General features: G+C 44.0%; 1 protein-coding gene across 1 annotated transcript; it reads left to right on the plus strand.

Moving 5' to 3' along the window:
* Nucleotides 1–7,147: 7,147 nt before the first annotated feature.
* Nucleotides 7,148–16,336, plus strand: mpst (mercaptopyruvate sulfurtransferase). Its single transcript, XM_052043240.1, has 2 exons — nucleotides 7,148–7,792; nucleotides 13,354–16,336. The coding sequence occupies exons 1-2, from the start codon at nucleotides 7,213–7,215 to the stop codon at nucleotides 13,653–13,655; spliced, it is 882 nt and encodes a 293-aa protein (XP_051899200.1). The 5' UTR covers nucleotides 7,148–7,212; the 3' UTR covers nucleotides 13,656–16,336.
* Nucleotides 16,337–19,033: the final 2,697 nt, after the last annotated feature.

A 19,033-nucleotide genomic window follows, 5' to 3' on the forward strand; every position in this document is an offset into this window, starting at 1 on the left:
GTGGGGGGGGGGGTGAAGCTCCCGTGGGTGGCATTGGGTGGGGGTGGCATCAGGTGGTTTGGATTCCAATTGTGCCATTATGTGGGGGGGGGGGTGTAGTTCCTGTGGGTGGCATTGGGATGGCATTCTATTGGGTGGGGTGGCATTCTATTGGGTGGCACCAGGTGGTTTGGATTCCAGTGGTGCCATATATGTGGGGGTGGAGCTCCCATTGGGGGGGGTGGAGCTTCTGTGGGTGGCATTGGGTGGCGGTGGCATCAGGTGGTTTGGATTCCAATGGTGCCATTACATGGGGGGGGGGAAGGGTTGAGTTCCCGTTGGGTGGCATTAGGTGAGATGGATTCCAATGTGCGGCATTAGGTGGGGATGGAATCCAAAGGATGGCATTAGGTGGGGTGGAGTTTCCATGGTTGGCAATAGTTCTTGGATGGTGTTCCAAAGGGTGGAATTAGGTGGGTGACATTCCAATGTGTGTTGTTCCAATGAGTGGAATTAGGTGGGTGACATTCGGATGGGTGGTGTTCCAATGGGTGGCATTGGGTGAGGGTGGTGTTCCAATGGTGGCATTAGGTGGGGGTGGTGTTCCAATGGGTTGTATTAGGTAGGGTTGGTGTCCTATTGGTGCACAGTGGCACAACCAGTAGATCTGCAGCATCAAAGCCCCAGTGACCTGGGTTCCAATCCTCACACTACTGTCTGTGTGGAGTTTGCATGTCTTCCCGTAACTGTGTGGGTTCCCCTGGATACTCCTGGTTCCTGCAACATCCCAAAGACCTGCGGGTTGGTTGGGTGTAATGGCCACAATAAATTCCTCCTTGTGTGTAGGTGGGTAGTGGAAAGTTGTGGGGAGGGTCGGTAGGAATGTGCGGAGAACTAAAAAAAAGGTATTAATGTTGTATGGTAGGTATGGACTAGGTGGGCCGAAGGTCCTATTGCTGTATTGTGTGATTCTGTAACACTATGGTGTGTTGCTGAATATCACATGAAGGTTATATCACTTTCCACACATGCCACCTTCTTTCTCCTTAACCATAGCTCTCCCCATGGACTTTGACTATGATTTATCTAGTTTCTTCACCTCTGTTCTGACCTCCTCCCCTTCCTTCCAGAGCAAGGATAGGGTTCTTCTGATCCTTCCTTTCCACCCCACTAACACTCATATTTAGCAAGTCATCAATTGCAATTTCTGCCACCTTCAAGTTTCCACCACCAGATATGTCTTCCATTTCCGTCCTCTCTAAGTATTGTGAAGGGACTGTTCCCTTCACCACTCCCTGGTTTGCTCTTCCATCTTCACAACCACCCCACTTCTTACAACACTACCATGGAACTGCAATGAGTGCAGTCTTACTGTCTTACTCATCGCTTCCCTCCATCCAGGAGAAACGATGACTCACCTGCATTTCTTCCAAACTAGTGTATTTCATTCACAGTAGAGAGAATGGAAATACAGATTGGATTACCTCTTTACAGAGAACTTCGTCCAGTCCACAGGGGCAACCTTAGCTTCCATTTGCCTGTCATTTTAATTTGCCATTTACTATGATCAACCTGTGGGCTCCTTTCCTGGTCCAACTGAGCCCAATGCAAGCTTGAGCAACAGAACCTCCTCTTGTGTTGGGCCTCACTGCAGCCCTTCCACAATTTCAGGTAGCCTCCTTCCTCTGTAGCAGAAATGGGCCAGTTCTGCCATAAGGTTATTTATCTGTAATATTAGCTCTTTTTTTCTCTCTTTCCACAGATACTGCCTAATCTACTGGGCATTACCAGCATTCTCCTTTTAGTTTGACCTGAATTTCAAAATCAGATTTATTATCACTGACTTGTATGATGTGAAATTTGTTGTTTATGGTACAGTGCAAAGACATAAAATTACTATAAATTACAAAAATACATATTGCAAAAAAGAGGAATAGTGTTCATGGACCGCTCAGAAATTTGATGGTGGAGGGAAAGAAGCTGTTCCTGAATCGTTGAGTGTGACTCTTCAGATTACTGTACCTCCTCTCTGATGGTAGTAACGAGAAGAGGGCATGTTCTGGATTGTAAGGGTCCTTAGTGCTGGATGCCGCCTTCTTGAGGTACCGCCTCTTGTAGATGTTCTCGATGCTGGGGAGTTTATACCTGTGATGGAGCTGGCTGAGTCTACAACCCTCTGCAGCCTCTTATGGTCCTGTGTATTTCACAGTTTTTACATGCCCCTTTGTTTATTTTTCCTTTCCCTAACAGTCCTCATTAATCGTGCAACCAGACAGCTTCATAAGCAGCGCATCACCATGGAAACCCTGGCCTCACCCAATCAGATTTATTCCTTTTGTCCTATCCATCCACTCCACCCTTTCTGCAACTTAAAACTAACTCGTTTTCTTGCTTTTTCGGTTTTGATAAAGGGTCTTTGAGCTAAAATGTCAACACCTTACCTCTTTCCACAGATGCTGCCTGAGTGTTTCCAGCATTTTGTTTTAAATTTTCATTCAGATGGAGGGGATTGGAGAAGGTGATGCAGCCAAGGGTGGGATCTGGAGGGAATGAAGATCACATGGGTGGGAGTGGGGAAGGAGTGAAGCATCAAGGACCTAAGTGGAAGAAAGCAATGGGTTCATGGATGGAAGATAGGCACAAACAGCATTGGGTGGGGAAGGGGTTCTTCTGGTCCCATGGGAGGTAGATACAGGGCCAAGGAGTGCTGCAATCCCATATTGCATAGTGGTGATGTTGATTGAGAGAGAAATATTGGTCAGGAAATTATAGAGAACACTCCTAACTTTCATATCTTTTACATACAACTGAGAGAGAAGCTGGGGCCTTAATTTAATGACTCATCCAAAGGACAGCATCACTGATAGTGCACTACTCTGGTGGGCATGGCAATTACAGTTCTCATGCAGGGAGTTAGGTGTAGGGGAGGTTCAGGACCCAAAGGTGATGGTGGAGTGGAAGGACTGCAGGTCCCATGGTGGTGGAGGGTGTTCCAGGATCCAAGGATAGATGGTGGGCTCGGGACTGTATGTGAAGCAATGGGTGCATGATTGGGTGACCCAGAGGGAATGCAGATCCATTGGCTGAAGTTAACAGGTTCTTGTGTAGCAGGAGTCAGAAGCTGCAACTCCCAAATAACTTGACCAAAAACTGCAACATGTTAATAAGTAAATGATGTGTTTTTGTTGCATTGATTGAAAGTTAAATGTAAGCTTAAATGTAAATGTAAGTTAAATGTAACTTTCAAAATGGTGTCACAGATACTGCCAAAATAAAAGTTTATATTGGCCCTTTCTTGACTCTTTAGGAACATACCAAATCAATCTACAAGCAATGAAAGAAATGCAGTGGAAAATTTATATGTAGCAAGCCTCCAGAATCACCAATTTAATTAAAAATATTTTTTTTTTGATGATGTTGATTGAGGGATAAATGTTGGCCAGGAAATGAGGAAGAACATTGTTAACCTTCAATATAGTGCCATAAAACCTTTTAAGTAGGCCTGAGAGAGAAGCTGGGCCCTCAATTAAATGTCAATGCAGCACCCTTTAAGCATGATACCTTGATATAAGCCTCGATTTTTAATCCTGTTCTCTGGAGGGAGGATTTAAACCCAGGACCTTCTAACTCCAAGAGGTGTGTGCTAATCCATAGTAGACATACATTGACCAAAGATGGCTGACAAGGCTCAATTTAACCCTCCATCAAAAAGATAGCACTTCCAACAGAGCAACATTCCCTCAGTGTTGGCATAAGAAGTAGTAAAGTCTCCAGTGTGGGACTTAAACTCCGATTCACTGATCAGAAGTAAGTGTACTAGCGTCAAGTATCAGCCAACAGATTTGGCCGAACAAGGAAGCATAAACCAAGCCAATTACAATATCAGGGCCTACTTAATTGAAGGCACAACTGCTAGTGGTGGGGTGAAGGGAGTGGAGCTAACCACAAGAATCTGAAGAATATGGAATTTAGGAGATTGAACGGGTTAGAGAGTTGCAGAGAGGGCAAAGACACAAGGGAGTGAGAATTTGCCCTTAAGGATGAGAATTTTAAAGCTGAGGAAATAAAATATTTCACAAGGCAAGTCATAGATATGTAAGATAGGATGGAAGTTGAGATAGTCTACTTTGTTTACTTTTGGTTTTAGTTTGCCCCAGCACTTTCTTCAATCTTTCTTGCCACATTGCTACCCCACCCAATGCCACCTACTGGACCTGCAACCCCCATCCCCAAATGGTGCTCATCTTAAATCTACTGGAATGGAATCAATTTATAAAACTAATAGGGAACTATTCAAACTGTGGCGCCTACAATCCAGAACCAAGGACATCACAATTTCAGCAGTCAGGCTGCAGTATGCAAATTTGGAGGCCAAGCTGCAAATCATAAGAGAGGATGGGCCTTACACTCAATGTACGCACAACAAAGGTCCTCCACCAATCTGCGCCACTGTACAATACACCTGGGAAACAAGGACACACTTCATATCTCGGGAGCTACCTCTCAGCAACAACAGACATCAGTGATGAAATTCACTGTCACCTTCACTGCCTCGGCACAGCCTTTGACCAACTGACGAATAGGTTTGAAGATTGAGACTTCAAGTACTACATGAACCTCATCCCTCCTATATGCTTCAGAGACTTGGACTTCCCCGAGAAGGCATTGAAGAGATACTGCCAATACCGTCTCCTCAAAATCCTCCAACTTCACTGGAAGGTTTTTTTACAACAGCATTGTGATTTCTCCCAGGCCAATATTCCTAGCATTTGAGGCCCTAACTATATTCAGTCAGCTCCATTGCTCGGGCAATATAGTTCACATGCCTAACACCAAAATCCTGAAACAGGCACTGTGAGTCTGTCAGGGGAAGAGATTACCAGGTAGACAGAGGCAATAATTCAAGGATATTCTCAAAGCCTTCTTGAAAGAAAAATAGAGAAACAAAGGATTGCAGATCCTGGAATCTAGATGAAAAACATGATGATGCTGGAGGAACTCAGCAGGCCAGGCAGCATCCGTGGAGGAAAGCAGGCGGTCAACGTTTCGGGTCAGGACCCTTCTTCAGGACTGAAGATAGGAAAAGGGGAAGCCCAATATATAGGAGGGAAAAGCAGAGCAGTGATAGGTGGACAAAAGAGGGGAGGTGGGGTGGGCACAAGGTGGTGATCCTTAGGCCTACTTCCATCGAGATTATTATTGCCATAAATATCTTTGCAATTGAATCTTTCCACGCACTACATAATAGATTTGCTACATGAGTCAGATAGCAACATATCACTTAGTTACATCACTGCTCTACTCAGAACGGCCTCACAATTCTGTTTCTTAATAGAAGCAAAAAAACATGGAGTAATCCATTTCTACAGATTGACAGGGTAATAATTGAAAGAATACATGTCACACAATCATCTTGATTCATCTGACAACTGTCTTCCCTATGAATAAAAATGCTTTAGTTCTAATAAAGTGCACCATGAAAACCTGGTAGTCAAGAAGCTGTCAGCACAGTTCCATAAAACATTCTACTATACAACACTCATAAATGGAGCCCATCTATTGGGATGATTGATTAGGACTAAGACTACCCATCCAACAGGATTTTGACCTACAGAGAAAGAGAGAGAGAGAGAGACACTGAAAAAGATGCTCATATAGCCACAGCAAATGTCCCAGAGCAGACTAATCATTTGAAATTTCATCTCATTTCCTGGATGAATCTTGCAAGATCCTGCAAATGTACCCAGTTGTCTCAAGAGCCTCACTGCAGCTTGTACAGTAGTTAACAATACATTGACAAAAGGACCATTGTCCCGGTTGCTGATGAGGGCGATGAACAAGAGGGGAAAGCATCCCTGGTTCTGCAGCATTAAGAGAATAGACAGGATGGGGGTGAGGATGTGGATGAGGGCAGGAATCTGTCAAAGAAAGGACACAACATACAGCCAATAATGTCAATGCACAATGGTTGACACACCAGTTGCTTCATCTACCAACACTTTCCTACACTGTGAATGAATGTTACAGCTCAGAGAAAAATTGGTTAATCAGAGGACCAACAGAAAATACTCCATTTAATGTGATGATATGGAGTCTTATAGTACAAAAGCGGGCCTTCAGCCCATCATGTCTGTGTTTTGATACAGAGCATATTAATAAAACTTGAGACCAAAATATTTTGAAATGGTCAATCAACAATTCTGAATAATATAAGTTGATTTTCTTGCATAGAAGAGAGACCAAGCTCTTGGAAATAAACATGAAAATGCCCTAGAGGAGAATGACCATGTGGTCCTGGAATACACAGACCATCCTACTCCTCCCCTCACTGCTGAAACATTAATCCTTTCCCCATCTATTCTGCCCAAGTAAATTTCGGCTGCTCTCTCCCCATGTCAGAGGTTGAGGGAACGATGCCCTGCCATCCCCACCATTAAAAGCATCTACATGAGGTGCATCTATCATCAAGGAGCCCGCCATCCAGGTCATGGTCTCTTCTCACTGCTACTGTTGTGCGGGAGGTACAGAAGCCTTAAGTCCCACATCAACCATCAGGTTCCTGAACCGACCTGCACAACAGTAATCCTACCTCAGCAACGGAGCACTACAGACCACTTCTCGCACTACCTTGGACTTGCCTCTGTGCTTTTTTTTATTTGCACTAATGTTTTGTACAGTCTTGTTTTCTTCATTGTCTTGTATAATTTATGTATAACTTCTGTTCTGTGTGTTGTCGGAATCTAAGTGCACGTGATGCTGCTGCAAGCAAGTTTTTCATTGTATCTGTACCTCACCATACTCATGCATTTACTCTGTCCCGTTATTGTTTTTACCTGTACTACATCAATGCACTCGGTACTAACTCAATGTAACTGCACTGTGTAATGAAGTGACCTGTACGATCGGTTTGCAAGACAAGTTTTTTCACTGTACCTCGGTACAAGTGGCAATAATATACCAACACCATCTGACAATGAACGATAAGAGCAGGGATAGATAGTGAGAAATCTTTCTGCTCAGCAGAGATGTGTGTCTATAAGTTTAACCACTGGGTGGGGGTGGGGGGGTTAGAGTTGAGGAAGAATTTTATAATGTGCACTGCCTAGTCCTGAAACACCGTGGCACAGAGCGCTGTCAAATGGGATTAACATGGACAGAGGGAGGGGGGAGGGTTTGTTTCCTGCCTGGTGAACTGTGGTTCCGCTGCAACGCAAGGGGGCCAGAAAGGGAGCCATGGCGTGGGTGCGCGGTGTAGTATCCGCAGCCTGGCTGGCCGAGGCCATCCGCACGGCCAAGGCGGGCACGCTGCGGGTGCTGGACTGTTCCTGGTACCTGCCGAGGGTGCCGCGCAACAGCAGGAAGGAGTTCGAGGAGCAGCACATCCCGGGGGCCGCCTTCTTCGACCTCGACGAGTGCAGCGATACCTCGTCGCCCTACGCGCACATGATGCCGCCGGCCGAGCAGTTCGGCCGGTACGTGGGTGCCCTGGGCATCGCCAACCGCACCCACGTCGTGGTCTATGACGCCAGCGACTGGGGGATCTTCAGCTCGTCGCGGGTCTGGTGGATGTTCCGGGTGTTCGGGCACAGCCGAGTGTCGGTGCTGGACGGGGGGCTGAAGCACTGGCGCCGCCAGGGTCTGCCGGTCACCGCCGAGATACAGCAGCTGCCTCCCGCCTGCTTCCAGCCGCAGCCCCGAGCCTGGGTCAAGAGCTTCGAGCAGGTCCTGGACAACATTGACAGCAGGGAGTTCCGGCTGGTGGACGCCAGACCCTCGGGCAGGTTCCAGGGCACCCAACCCGAACCCAGACCAGGTTTCTCTTCTAAATCATTAGCTCCCTGCGATGTTAACCTTTGCACCCTGTAGTTCATTGCATCTTGTGTTTTTGGCCAGCGATTAGTTAAATTGCCAGCACTCAGTTTCAAAACCTACCAGGCCATTTGAGGAATTCAATTTGTACGTTGTTAATTTGGGGTTTTGGAAAAAGTTAGAATCTACTTTCACAGGAGGAGATCATTAGCAATTTGTTGACTCTTCAAGGAACAAACCTAGTTACTTCCATGCAATGGCTCTCTCCTCTACAGAATGCAGATTTTTACTCTGTCAAGTTCCTTCCAGCATGACTGGATCTGGTTCCTGCAACCTTTCAGCCAGTGCATTCCAGATAACCACGTTCAGCAGTGCAGAGAGCATAAGGTTTAATGTTTTACCTCAAACACAGTGTAGGTACACTGACTATCTCTACCCAGGAAGACTTGACAATCACTTTTCCTTCCTCATCCAGGATATGACTTCATACTACTAACTAGGTGTACATCTTCTTACAATACATTTCTTGTTATGTGTACCTGATCTGGCCACAGACCCCTCCTTCCCCGTGTTTATCAGATCATGTTAATTGCTTGAGAGATGGCACTTTCTTAATTAAAGTTACTGGCATTGCAACTGGCACCAGTAAAGTTTGCCAACTATGTCACCAGCTATTTCCATATCTAATAACTTTGCCCCTAGGGAGTCTGTATGTTCCATGTCTGCAGACTACTTTTATCTCTCAGCACCTCCACTAGGATATTTTCTTATACCTAGTCCCAAGAATTTGGTCTCTTCAACCTCCCTCTTCTCTACAATTTCTCAGGCACTCACACCCTTCCTAACGAGCAGTCGGTGTACTAGTTGTAGCCAAACCAATGACATTTCAGTTTGATTGCTTTTCACAATACACACCTGCTTATAAAGCTCAGGATCTTGTGCACTTTTTTTAATCACTTCCTCAACCTGCCCTCCTACCTTCAAAGATCAGGGTCCCTCTCTTGTGCATCTTGTTTAGAATTGTACATTTCAGATTGTATTATCTTTCCACAATCTTTCTACCAAAATACATCATAATGTTCTTCACCTGCTATTGCACCAGCCTGAATGTTTCCTCTTGAAAACTTCCCTTGATGTAAATCAAGAAACTGCAGATGTTGGAAATCTGAGCTAAAACCACCAAATGCTGGAAACACTCAGCAGATCAGGCAGCATCCGTGGAAAGTGAAGGAGAGTTACTATTCGGGTTGAAGATTCGTCGTCAGAACTGAAAAAGAGAGAAAACAAGTTACTTTGAAGTTGCAGATAGATGGAGGGAGATAAATAGAACACAATGAATATCTCTGGTGGGGGGGGCAGAGTTGCCATTGTGAAATCATCTGGTTGATAAGTTAATGAAGGCATTTAGAGAGAAGGCAGATAAAGGGACATGTAAAATCTATGAAATGCAGGTCAGAGCTGTATGAAATGCCCAGCAGATGAGGCTTTGTCATTGGATAGTGAAAAACGGAGCCAATATTACAGATGGATAACTTCAGCAGAACTGGCCAGTTCTGATACAAACAAAGGGAGTGAGGCACCTGAAGCTGTAGAATTCAGTATTGAGTCCAGAAGACTGCAACTTGCCCAGACAGTTGATGGGGTTATATTCCTCAAGCTTGCATTGGACCTCGTTATAATAATGCAGAAGGTCACAAATCGGAGTGGGAATGGAAGGAGAATTAAAGTGGCTTGCAACTGGAAGCTCAGGGTCACCCCTGTGGACTGAATGCAGGTGCTCTGCAAAGCGTTTGCCTAATCTGTGTTTGGCTTCTCCTGTGTCGAGGTGACTATATTGTAGTATTGAATGTAATACACTGGTTTGGAAGAAGTGCAATTGAATTGCTGTTTCACCTGGAAGGGCTATTTGGGTCCCTGCGTGGCAGGAAGAAGTAAAAGGGAAGGTGTTGCATCTCTTACAGTTGTGTGGAAAAGTACTGTGGGAAGGGGAATTGTTGGTGTCGATGAAGGAGCGGATCATGCAGTTGCAAAGGAAATGATCCATTCTGAATGCTGGGAGGGGAGGGGAGGGGGTGGTGTGTCTGGTGATGGACTCTCATTGAAGCTTGAGAAAATTGCTGCTCCTTGCTTCAAAGTTTGCTATGTGCAAATTTTCCGAGTTTACTGAGAACTTCTTGGAAGAACTTTTATCCTTGAATACAAATGAAAAAAATCGTTGTTGGCTCATCAAGTAGTGTACTTGTTTCTAATTAGAAAATTGTGGGTTCAATTCCTATTACACATGGTTGAACACAACACAGAACATAGAACACTACAGCACAGTACAGGCCCTTCGGCCCACAATGTTGTGCCAACACTTTATCCTGCTCTAAGATCTATCTAACCCTTCCCTCCCACATAGCCCCCTATTTTTCTATCATTCATGTGACTATCTAAGAGTCTCTTAAATGTCCCTAATGTATCTGCCCCCACAACCTCTGCAGGCAGTGTGTTCCACGCACCCACCACTCTCTGTGTTTAAAAAAAACTTACCCCTGACATCCCCCTTATACCTTCCTCTAATCACCTTAAAATTATGTCCCCTCGTGTTAGCCATTGTCGCCCTGGGGAAAAGTCTCTGACTGTCCACTCGATCTATGCCTCTTATCTTGTACACCTCTACCAAGTCACCTCTCATCCTCCTCCTCTCCAAAGAAAAAAGCCCTGGCTCGCTTAACCTATCCTCATAAGACATGTTCTCCAATCCAGGCAGCATCCTGGTAAATCTCCTCCGCACCCCCTCTAAAGCTTCCACATCCTTTCTATAATGAGGCGATCAGAACTGAACACAATACTCCAATGTGGTCTGACCAGAGTTCTATGGTGGATCTAGGTGGATGCTCTGGTTTATTTCTGAGCAGGTGCTGCACTATCGGATGAGGTTAAACGAAAGACCAGTTTCTTATGACACTTCACCTTTACCACACTTCACAAGCGTGTGTAAGTCTCTCGCTACCCCTTTGCTGGTTTTGTCTCCTCCATATGGAACTTCCATATTGTCTGTTAGCTTTTCTAATGATGGAGAAAGCATTCAAAAAGTGTGAAGACTTTAGGATAAGATCCAATACCAAGGTCTTTTCTGTCCCTTCAAATGGACATAGATCTCTCAGCATAATTCAAAGAGCAGGAGAGTTGGAGATGAAGGAGAGTTGGTGTCCTGGCCTATAATCATCCCACCTCCAACGTTTGAGGCAGATTATTGGCTTATTATGTTTTTGTTTGTGGGTTTGTTCTGTGCACAAATTAGCTGCTGCCTCTCCTACTTCACAACAGTGGCTGTGCTTCAAACAGCAAAGCACCTTGAGAAGTCCCGAGACTGGAAGGTATCACATTATTTCCATTCCTGTGTTTTACAGTTTCGGGATTCTTTTGTGCAGTAGGTGGTGGGTCGCAAACTCTGCTTGAGCTGAATACCACCCACTATTTTCCATGAGGGGCATTTACGTACTGTATGAGCAGAAACTACCTTGCTCTCAAATTACTGACTTCACGAGACCTGAGCAGGGTTGGGGATTTGATTTGTGATAAAGCTCTGAAATGATTGAAGTTGATTCGGTGCAGGAAACGGCTTTGCAAATGATTAATCAGACATTTTAAAGGTCACCTACCTGAATAACTTGGAACTTTGTGTAATTTTTTCTGCGTCATTTATCTCCAACCAGTGATGAATAATCATTGAAAAATTCCACTGGAGTATTTCTGCACTGAAGGATTTTATTGCCAAGGTATTGTTTCTTAGCATTGAATCCCGGAATGTATTAGCCAGGAACTGGAATTCTCCTGTATTGACAATGACCAGTGGCAGGGTCATAATAACTGGGCTTGGTTTGTTTGTATCAGTGGGTTTTCTTTTTCTTCTAAAATATGTATCATTATTTGGGTCTCTGGAACAGGTTAGAAATTCACCGAGAGGGAGATTCTGTTGAGCTGTGCATGGCCTCTACTCAATGTAAATACTCTCTCCATTCCATCAATTAATGCATAGATCATCAAGTGAAAAGGCTCAGGGAAACTACACATCTGCATGACAGAATCAGAGTCCCGTTTCCTGACCGCTGTTCATTCTGTAATTGTGGATGTGAAGTGAATGGGATTGAGTTCATTTTACATCATTGCTCACCACAGTACCACCTCATTTAATTCTGTAAAATGTTCAGCCATCTCTATTTAAGTTCTTTTTTTGTGTTCACAGTTGTACATTTGTTAATTACTGTAGTCCATTTGCTCTATGTTCTACTTCATTTGATTACCAACTGTCACTGAGAGAATTATATTGCCTGTTAAGTGGAATGTTTCAGTTCAAGAATAGTACACCCCGGGAGCACTTGTGTCCTCATTCTTGGCCGGTTTGATTGCTAGTTATGTAAACATTGTGAATCATCACCACTGGTAAATAAGGTGGCTTAGAAGAGGCCAATGTCTTACAATTATTAAACCTGGGAGACTGGCTGAAGCCTGTGGTATGGGACTCTTGCCTGGCTCTCCCACAGTGGAAGAGACATGAGAGGAGAAATTTTGGTTGGGTGAGGTTTTAAAAAACTTAGGATTGGAAAGAATGTTTGAGAGTTGTACAGATGTGCTGGCCACTGCTTGTTGTTTTTGTTCTACAGGAACCACTTCCTAACCATCTAATTTCATCCACATGTCGTTCTATTCCACTGGTTTATTAATTTTCTCCTTAAATTTTTCCGTGCAATTCATCTCAGCCACTCCCTATTGGCAACGTTCCACATTCCCTAGGAAGAAAAGTTCCTCCTGAATTCTCTGTTCTTTGTAATGACTACTTTATATTTAAGGACCATAGTTCTTGTCTCACCTGAAAGTAAAAAAATATTCTCTATGTCCACTCTATACTAGCAAACAATATTTTTTCTTTCCTCCATAGAATAGCCTGAGTCCACATTCACCACCAGGGTTGAATGACTTTAATGATCCCTTTCTCCCTTTTCAACAACAGTATAATGCTAGCTTTCGTCTGTTTCTCCTGCACTTTGTTTATATCCAGAAAGGACTGGAAAATGTTTGAAATGAAACAAAAATACTCAGCAGGTCAGGCAGCATCTGTGGACAGAGTATAACAGTTATCATTTCAGGAAAATGACTTTTCAGTGGAACCTGAAATACTAACTGTTCCTTTCTCTTCAGGTGCCAGCTGATCTGCTAAGTATTCACAGCCATTTCTGTTTTCTTATTTCAGAATTCCAGCAACTGCAGTACTTTGCTTTTGAACCAGAGGTAGATCCTGAAGATGTGTGAATAGAATTCACAGAATCTTTATTCAAAACTGTGACGTTGAGATTTGAAGGCTATAATATGCATGCTGAAAGGTGAATTTATTCCTAAATTTAAGTGTAGGAGGTTGAGGTTGTGGTAGGATTGGAATGAAGAATTAATTACCCTCTTTCCGTTGCCCAATCTGCCAAGCCTTCCAGTATTTGCTTTATTTTTTCATTTAAAATTTTTATCATGCAGTGTTTTGCTTTGGGAAAGCTTTAACCTCTCTCCCTCTCTGCCTTATTTCTCCAGGTTTCGAACCTGGTCACATCCCCGGCAGCATCAATATCCCCTTCACTGACTTCTTGGACCCAGACACCCTAAGGATCAAGAGTGAGAAAGAGCTGCGGAGCCTCTTTGAAGAACATGGCGTTGACCTGTCCAAACCACTGGTGGGGACCTGTGGCACAGGGGTCAGTGCCTGCCACATCGCCCTTGCTGCCCACCTCTGCGGGAAAGAGGACGTGATGATCTACGATGGCGCCTGGGTGGAGTGGTTCACAAGAGCGGACCCGAGCTGCATCATCTCGGTGAAAAATGAGAAAACTGAATAGGCACCACTGAGGTCAACAGTTTGGATTGTGTTGCTGCCCCTCTTGAGATCTTTGAAAAATTAGTGAGTCTCTTTTCAATTTTTTTAACTAATGCTAGGGCACCCTATCTTCTGTTAGTTGGGAGGGAATCTTTAAAACAAAGCTTGTAGGTTTGCATTAATGGGTCGAGCTGTGCCCCATTAATGGGGTATCCCAAGTACTTGGCTGGTGTTCTTCATGGTAGTGTGTATGGCAACAGTAACATCTTCCTCTTCACACTTGTGGATTTATCGAGTTGGTGAATAAACTAATAGGGGAATGTGGGGGTGGGAAGGGTGGTTGGGTAGAGAAACGCTGAGGCGACGCCGCTCAATGTGGTGTGAGGGGGACTATTAACAAGAGGGGAATCTGTAAACAAACATCATGCAGAACCAGCCTTAGCACTCAAAACCCTGGAGCCAGACCTGAACCCTTGATTTCTGATTCATGTGAGATTGTTACCAATCAAACCAGCTGCAGCTAAGGGGCATCACACAACGAATTACTCCAAGAGACCAGCTCTGGTTTCTGATTGACAACACATGTCCTTGATGAGTTTAGCATCCCAGAAGATGTAATCGAAGTCTGAGTATCGTTGATCTTCCAAATGAAATTGCCACATCATCAGTCTTCCAAATACAATTGCCAAAAGCCCAGAGTTTTAACACATGGGATCTTGGGCAGTTTCTCAGCCACCATCAAAAGCAAACACGACTGGGCCAGCACTTTAGGTTCGATCCCTTCTCCGTCCTGTCACTAACAAGCTTTGCCAAGCAAGTGCTAGAACACTTCCCTTCAGCAAGGAAGAAATGTTGGATGTGGGAAGGAAGGAATTAAATTGAGAATAATGGAAAGGACATTGGAAAGAAAATGTGTGATGAATTCACTATGATAAAAACCCCCATTGTCCCGATTAATTAATTAATCAACTTAACGATTAAAATAGCCTCTGAACTAATTTACCAGAGGCTGAATTTGGAAGCTGCCAAGGATATGCAACAATATCATCCAACATAAAGGACAATTCACAAACTTATAACCATTCTCAGAGAGAGATTTGAATGTATAAAAAGATTAAAACTGTGGTATTGTCTGAAGAGCTTATGCCTTGGCTTGTTGATATTCTGCTTATCCTTTGAATAAAGGCAAGAAGGGAAACACAGACAAGTCTGCTTATCATTTTACTGAATGAATTTACTTCATGTTGAATATTTTAGAGGAGAACAGCACCTGAGCAGTTGGATCTGCTTCACAGGAACTCTGAGTGTTCCTAAGTTCTTGCATTTCCTTCTACTACTAGGAATTGTCCTATGAGGAAAGATCAAGTACACTGACTGGACTTCAAAAGAATAATAGGTGATCTCATCGAAGCATGCAACATTCTGAGAGAGGTTGACGAGGTGGATGGTGATAGGCGTTTTCCCCCAAGCAGAGAGTCTAGAGCCAGGGGGCATGGTCCCAGGATAAGGGTCAGAAAGTTTGGATTGAGAGGAGGCGCAATTTCCTTAGGATTGTGTCTTTGAAATCCTCCACTCCAAGAGAATGTGGCTGCTTTAGTTGTGGAGTAAATTCAAAATCGAGCAATAGAACTTAAGCAATTGATCATAGATTGAGCAAAAGACCTGAAGAGAAGAAAGCAGATTGGGCATCAGGCATGAGTGTGGGCTTGAAGCAGAACATTGTCCTGATCACTGAACAATGAAGCAGGCTTGAGGCGCTCTAGTGGCTAATGTTGTTGCTTCTTCCTTCATTCTTGTGTTACCTTGTGTGCAGAAGAGCCTCCTGCCTTATGGATGAACTGAAATCGGAAACCCTTCTGGATTCAGCTTAACTGGTAAAGTTGGTCTCTGTTGCAGATCAAATAGTATTTCGGGTAACAGTTACTTGCATTGAGCAATTCTGCTTGTTGAAGTGAAACCTGATTCCTTTGAATAACTGGAGATAAAAGAGACTGGAGCAATGTACAAAAAGCTGGAGGAACTCAGCGGGTCAGGCAGCATCAATGGAGGGAAATGGACAGTTGATGTTTCAGGTCCTGATGCAGGGTCTCGACCCGAAACGTTGACCATTTCCCTCCATTGATGCTGCCTGACCCGCTGAGATCCTCCAGCTTTTTGTGCGTTGCTCCTTTGAGTAACTGTTTGGTACTGTTAGCCACAGGCTGATGTTGTCTCAGGCTGTTTGCCAATTCTTGTAGACTTAGCAGAGTACCCCTGATCTCAGTTTCTCACACTGGTCTAGTTGGATACTTAACAAATGCATTGGAGAAGGAGAGGAATTACTATTTTAAAATTATATAGAATGTCTTTCCAGAAGAACCCTCTCAGCTTGAGGTTTTAATGACAGCAGGACTGAACTATGCTGCTAACCTGTGAGAAACTGGCCACAATTCCTTAACAAGAAGTCAAGAGATTTCCATCAGTGATCCCCTCCACGAAGTGTGGTGATACAGTCTTCACAACTGGTAATTTGATGTGAATTTCGGCTGCTTATATGTTCTTTCTGTAAAAATATTAAAATGTTACTCCTTGAATGATGTATAGCTGAGTTTTTATGTGTCCTGAGTTATAACTAACGCTGAACAACCTCTCTAGCTCTGTAAAACTATTGGTATTTGTGTTCAATTGCCTTGAATAATTAAATGAAAATTATCTATTTTTTAACTTTTTAGTAATATTTGTTTAAAATATTCCAGTTTCTAGAGACATAGAGTTGTACAGCACAGAAAACAGGCCCTTGGAAAACGGACTAAGTTGCCTAAGTGAGCTAATCCCATTTGCCTGCGTTTGGCACACATCCGTCTAAATCTTTCCTCTCCAAGTGTCTTCTCAATGTTGTTAATTGTACCCACCTTTACCAGTTCCTGTGGCAGCTCATTCCCTTTGTGGAAAAGGTTGCCCCTCAGGTCTCTTTTAAATCTTTACCTTCTCACTTTAAACCTGTGCCCTCTAGGTTTAGACTCCCCTACCCTGGTGAAAAGCCTGTGGCCATTCACCTTATCTCTGCCCATCATGATTTATAAACCTCTGTAAGGCCACCCCACAGCCTCCTTTGCTCTGGGGAATGCCCCTGCCTATTCAGCCTCTCCTTATTACTCAAACCCTCCAGTCCCAGTAACATCCTCATAAGTCTTTTTTTGCTCCCTTTTGAGATTAATGACATCCTTCTACTTTAATCCACATGTATAACACAGTCTTCATTTGCTTTCTGAAAATGTGTAAAATGTTAGAGCATTTAACTTCCTGACTGGCTGCTCTACCAGTTCAATGACTAAAAGCCAACAAGTCTCCTGAACCTGAGAGATAGCATCTGGAGTCATAAAGAAAGTGGCTGCAGAGGTAGTGGATGTGTTGGTTGCAATCTTAAAAAGTCTCTGCAGAGGTCCCAGAAGACTGAAAAACACAAATATAACACTACTACTCAAGAGAGGAGGGAGGCAGGAAGCAGGAACTATGGGACACTTGGTTGATTCCTGGGATGAAGGAGTTGAAGAAAGGTTGAGTGAATCTGCATTGGAGTTTGGAAGAATGAGAGGGGATGGAGAGGATGGAGGGTGTTTCCCCTGGTGGTGTTATCTGGAGCGGGGGATAGTTTCACAAAAAGGGGTTGTCCTTTTAAGACAGAGAAATTCTTCTCTCAGAGAATTGTGGATCTATGGGATTCAGCCAGAAAGCTGTGGAGGCGGAGTGATTGAATATATTCAAGGCAGATATTTAAACTATAAGGGAATCGAGGAGTAAAGGGAGAGAGTGGGAAAGCGATGCTGAGGACAAGACTATCAACTATGATCTTATTGAATGGTGGGGCAGGCTTAAGGGGCCAAGTGGTCGCCACCTGCTCCTTTTTTTTATGTTATTGCTGGAGACAACAGTTTCCCTATGAGCACCACTGCGCAGCGGAAAGGGGCAACGCATCATGGAACAAAGAAAACAGAATGTTGGAAGGTCTCAGCAAGTGAAGCAGCATCTGTGGAGGCAAAAGGTGTAAGTCGACATTTTGGGTCAAGACCCTGCATCAGGACTGAGAGGGAAGGGGAAAGATTGCCAGTGTATAGCAGTGCAAGGGAGGGCCGGGACCAGAGGTGGGGGAGGAATGATGGGTAGATGGAGCCAGGTGGGGAAGGGGATAGGAAAGGCGAACAACATGAGAAGGTACCTAGATGGACAGGTGAATGTGTGTGGGAGAAGAACCCCAGGTGATGTGGGTTACTGGAAATTGGAAAGTTCTGTCCATTTGTTACTGACTATGAGATCTGGACCAATGAACTGGAAGGTATGAGATTATCACAGAGACCCATCTAAAACTCTGACCTATCAGAGACGTTTTCCCACTTTCCACATATCACCCCCTCAGCAACTTAAACACCCACTTGTTTTCTTAATTCTCCAGTTACAATAAAGGGTCCCTGACCTGAAATATTAACTTGGTTTCTCTCTCTCTCTCTCTCCATAGATGATTCCTGACCTGCCAAGTATCTCCCTGATTTTATGTTTTTTCACCCACCTTTTCACCATCAGACAAGAGGAAGTGTTTGAATAGAGGTTAACAATTGAGAAGAATTCCTGTTTGACACATCTCAAAAACCCTCTTAGAGAGAGTTTTAATTTAGATAAATTTTGGGGGGTAAAGGCAGCATTAATGGTAATTGAGTAGAAACTGCTGGAATTCACTGTCAGGCAGCATCTGTCATTGACCTTTCATTAGAACACAGAGCATTAGTGGTGAAACTGGTTACCCTTGACTATATACATGGAAAATGTGACATCAAACGATTCGACCATTAATTTATTCTCTATCAAACAACTGGCATTTTGCAGGAGTAGGGCAGGGTTTGATGCTGGTGCTGCGTTACCACAAGCTTTCCAATGGACCGTGTGTCAATTGGGTGTAACTCGAAATTCTTCTGTACATGGACACAAGAATCACCATTGCAATTTCTCAAATGGGTAAAGCTGTTTCTGCCAATGGAACCCATATTCTTGGCTAGCCAGTGAAAAATTAGGGGTTAAAGACCCAACCAAGACATCTAACCGGGCGTTCCACTGCAATGCTGAGAAAATGCTCCACTGTCAGATGAGATATTAAACCGAAGCACTAGCTGCCCTTGTAGTGGACGTAAAAGGGAGAGTTAAACAGATAACCTTGTAGCTCAGACTATTAACCATATGGATTTATGGAATTCGTTGCCACATACAGCTGTGGAGGCCCGATCATTGGGGGTGTTTAAGGAGATTGATAGGTACCTGATTAGTCAGGGTATCAAGGGATATGGGGAAAGGCCGGGAATTGGGGCCAGATGGGGGAATAGTTTAGCTCATGGTGAGGTAGCGGAGCAGACTCGATGGGCCAAATGGCCTACT

Source organism: Pristis pectinata, chromosome 33 (genome assembly GCF_009764475.1).
Source record: "Pristis pectinata isolate sPriPec2 chromosome 33, sPriPec2.1.pri, whole genome shotgun sequence".
NCBI lineage: Eukaryota > Metazoa > Chordata > Chondrichthyes > Rhinopristiformes > Pristidae > Pristis > Pristis pectinata.

Excerpts from the sequence above, each read along its gene's own strand:
- mpst (XM_052043240.1), top strand. The coding sequence starts at position 7,213 with ATGGCGTGGGTGCGCGGTGTAGTATCCGCAGCCTGGCTGGCCGAGGCC. Across the intron at positions 7,793-13,353 it reads CCAACCCGAACCCAGACCAG|GTTTCGAACCTGGTCACATC; the intron begins GTTTCTCTTCTA and ends TTATTTCTCCAG.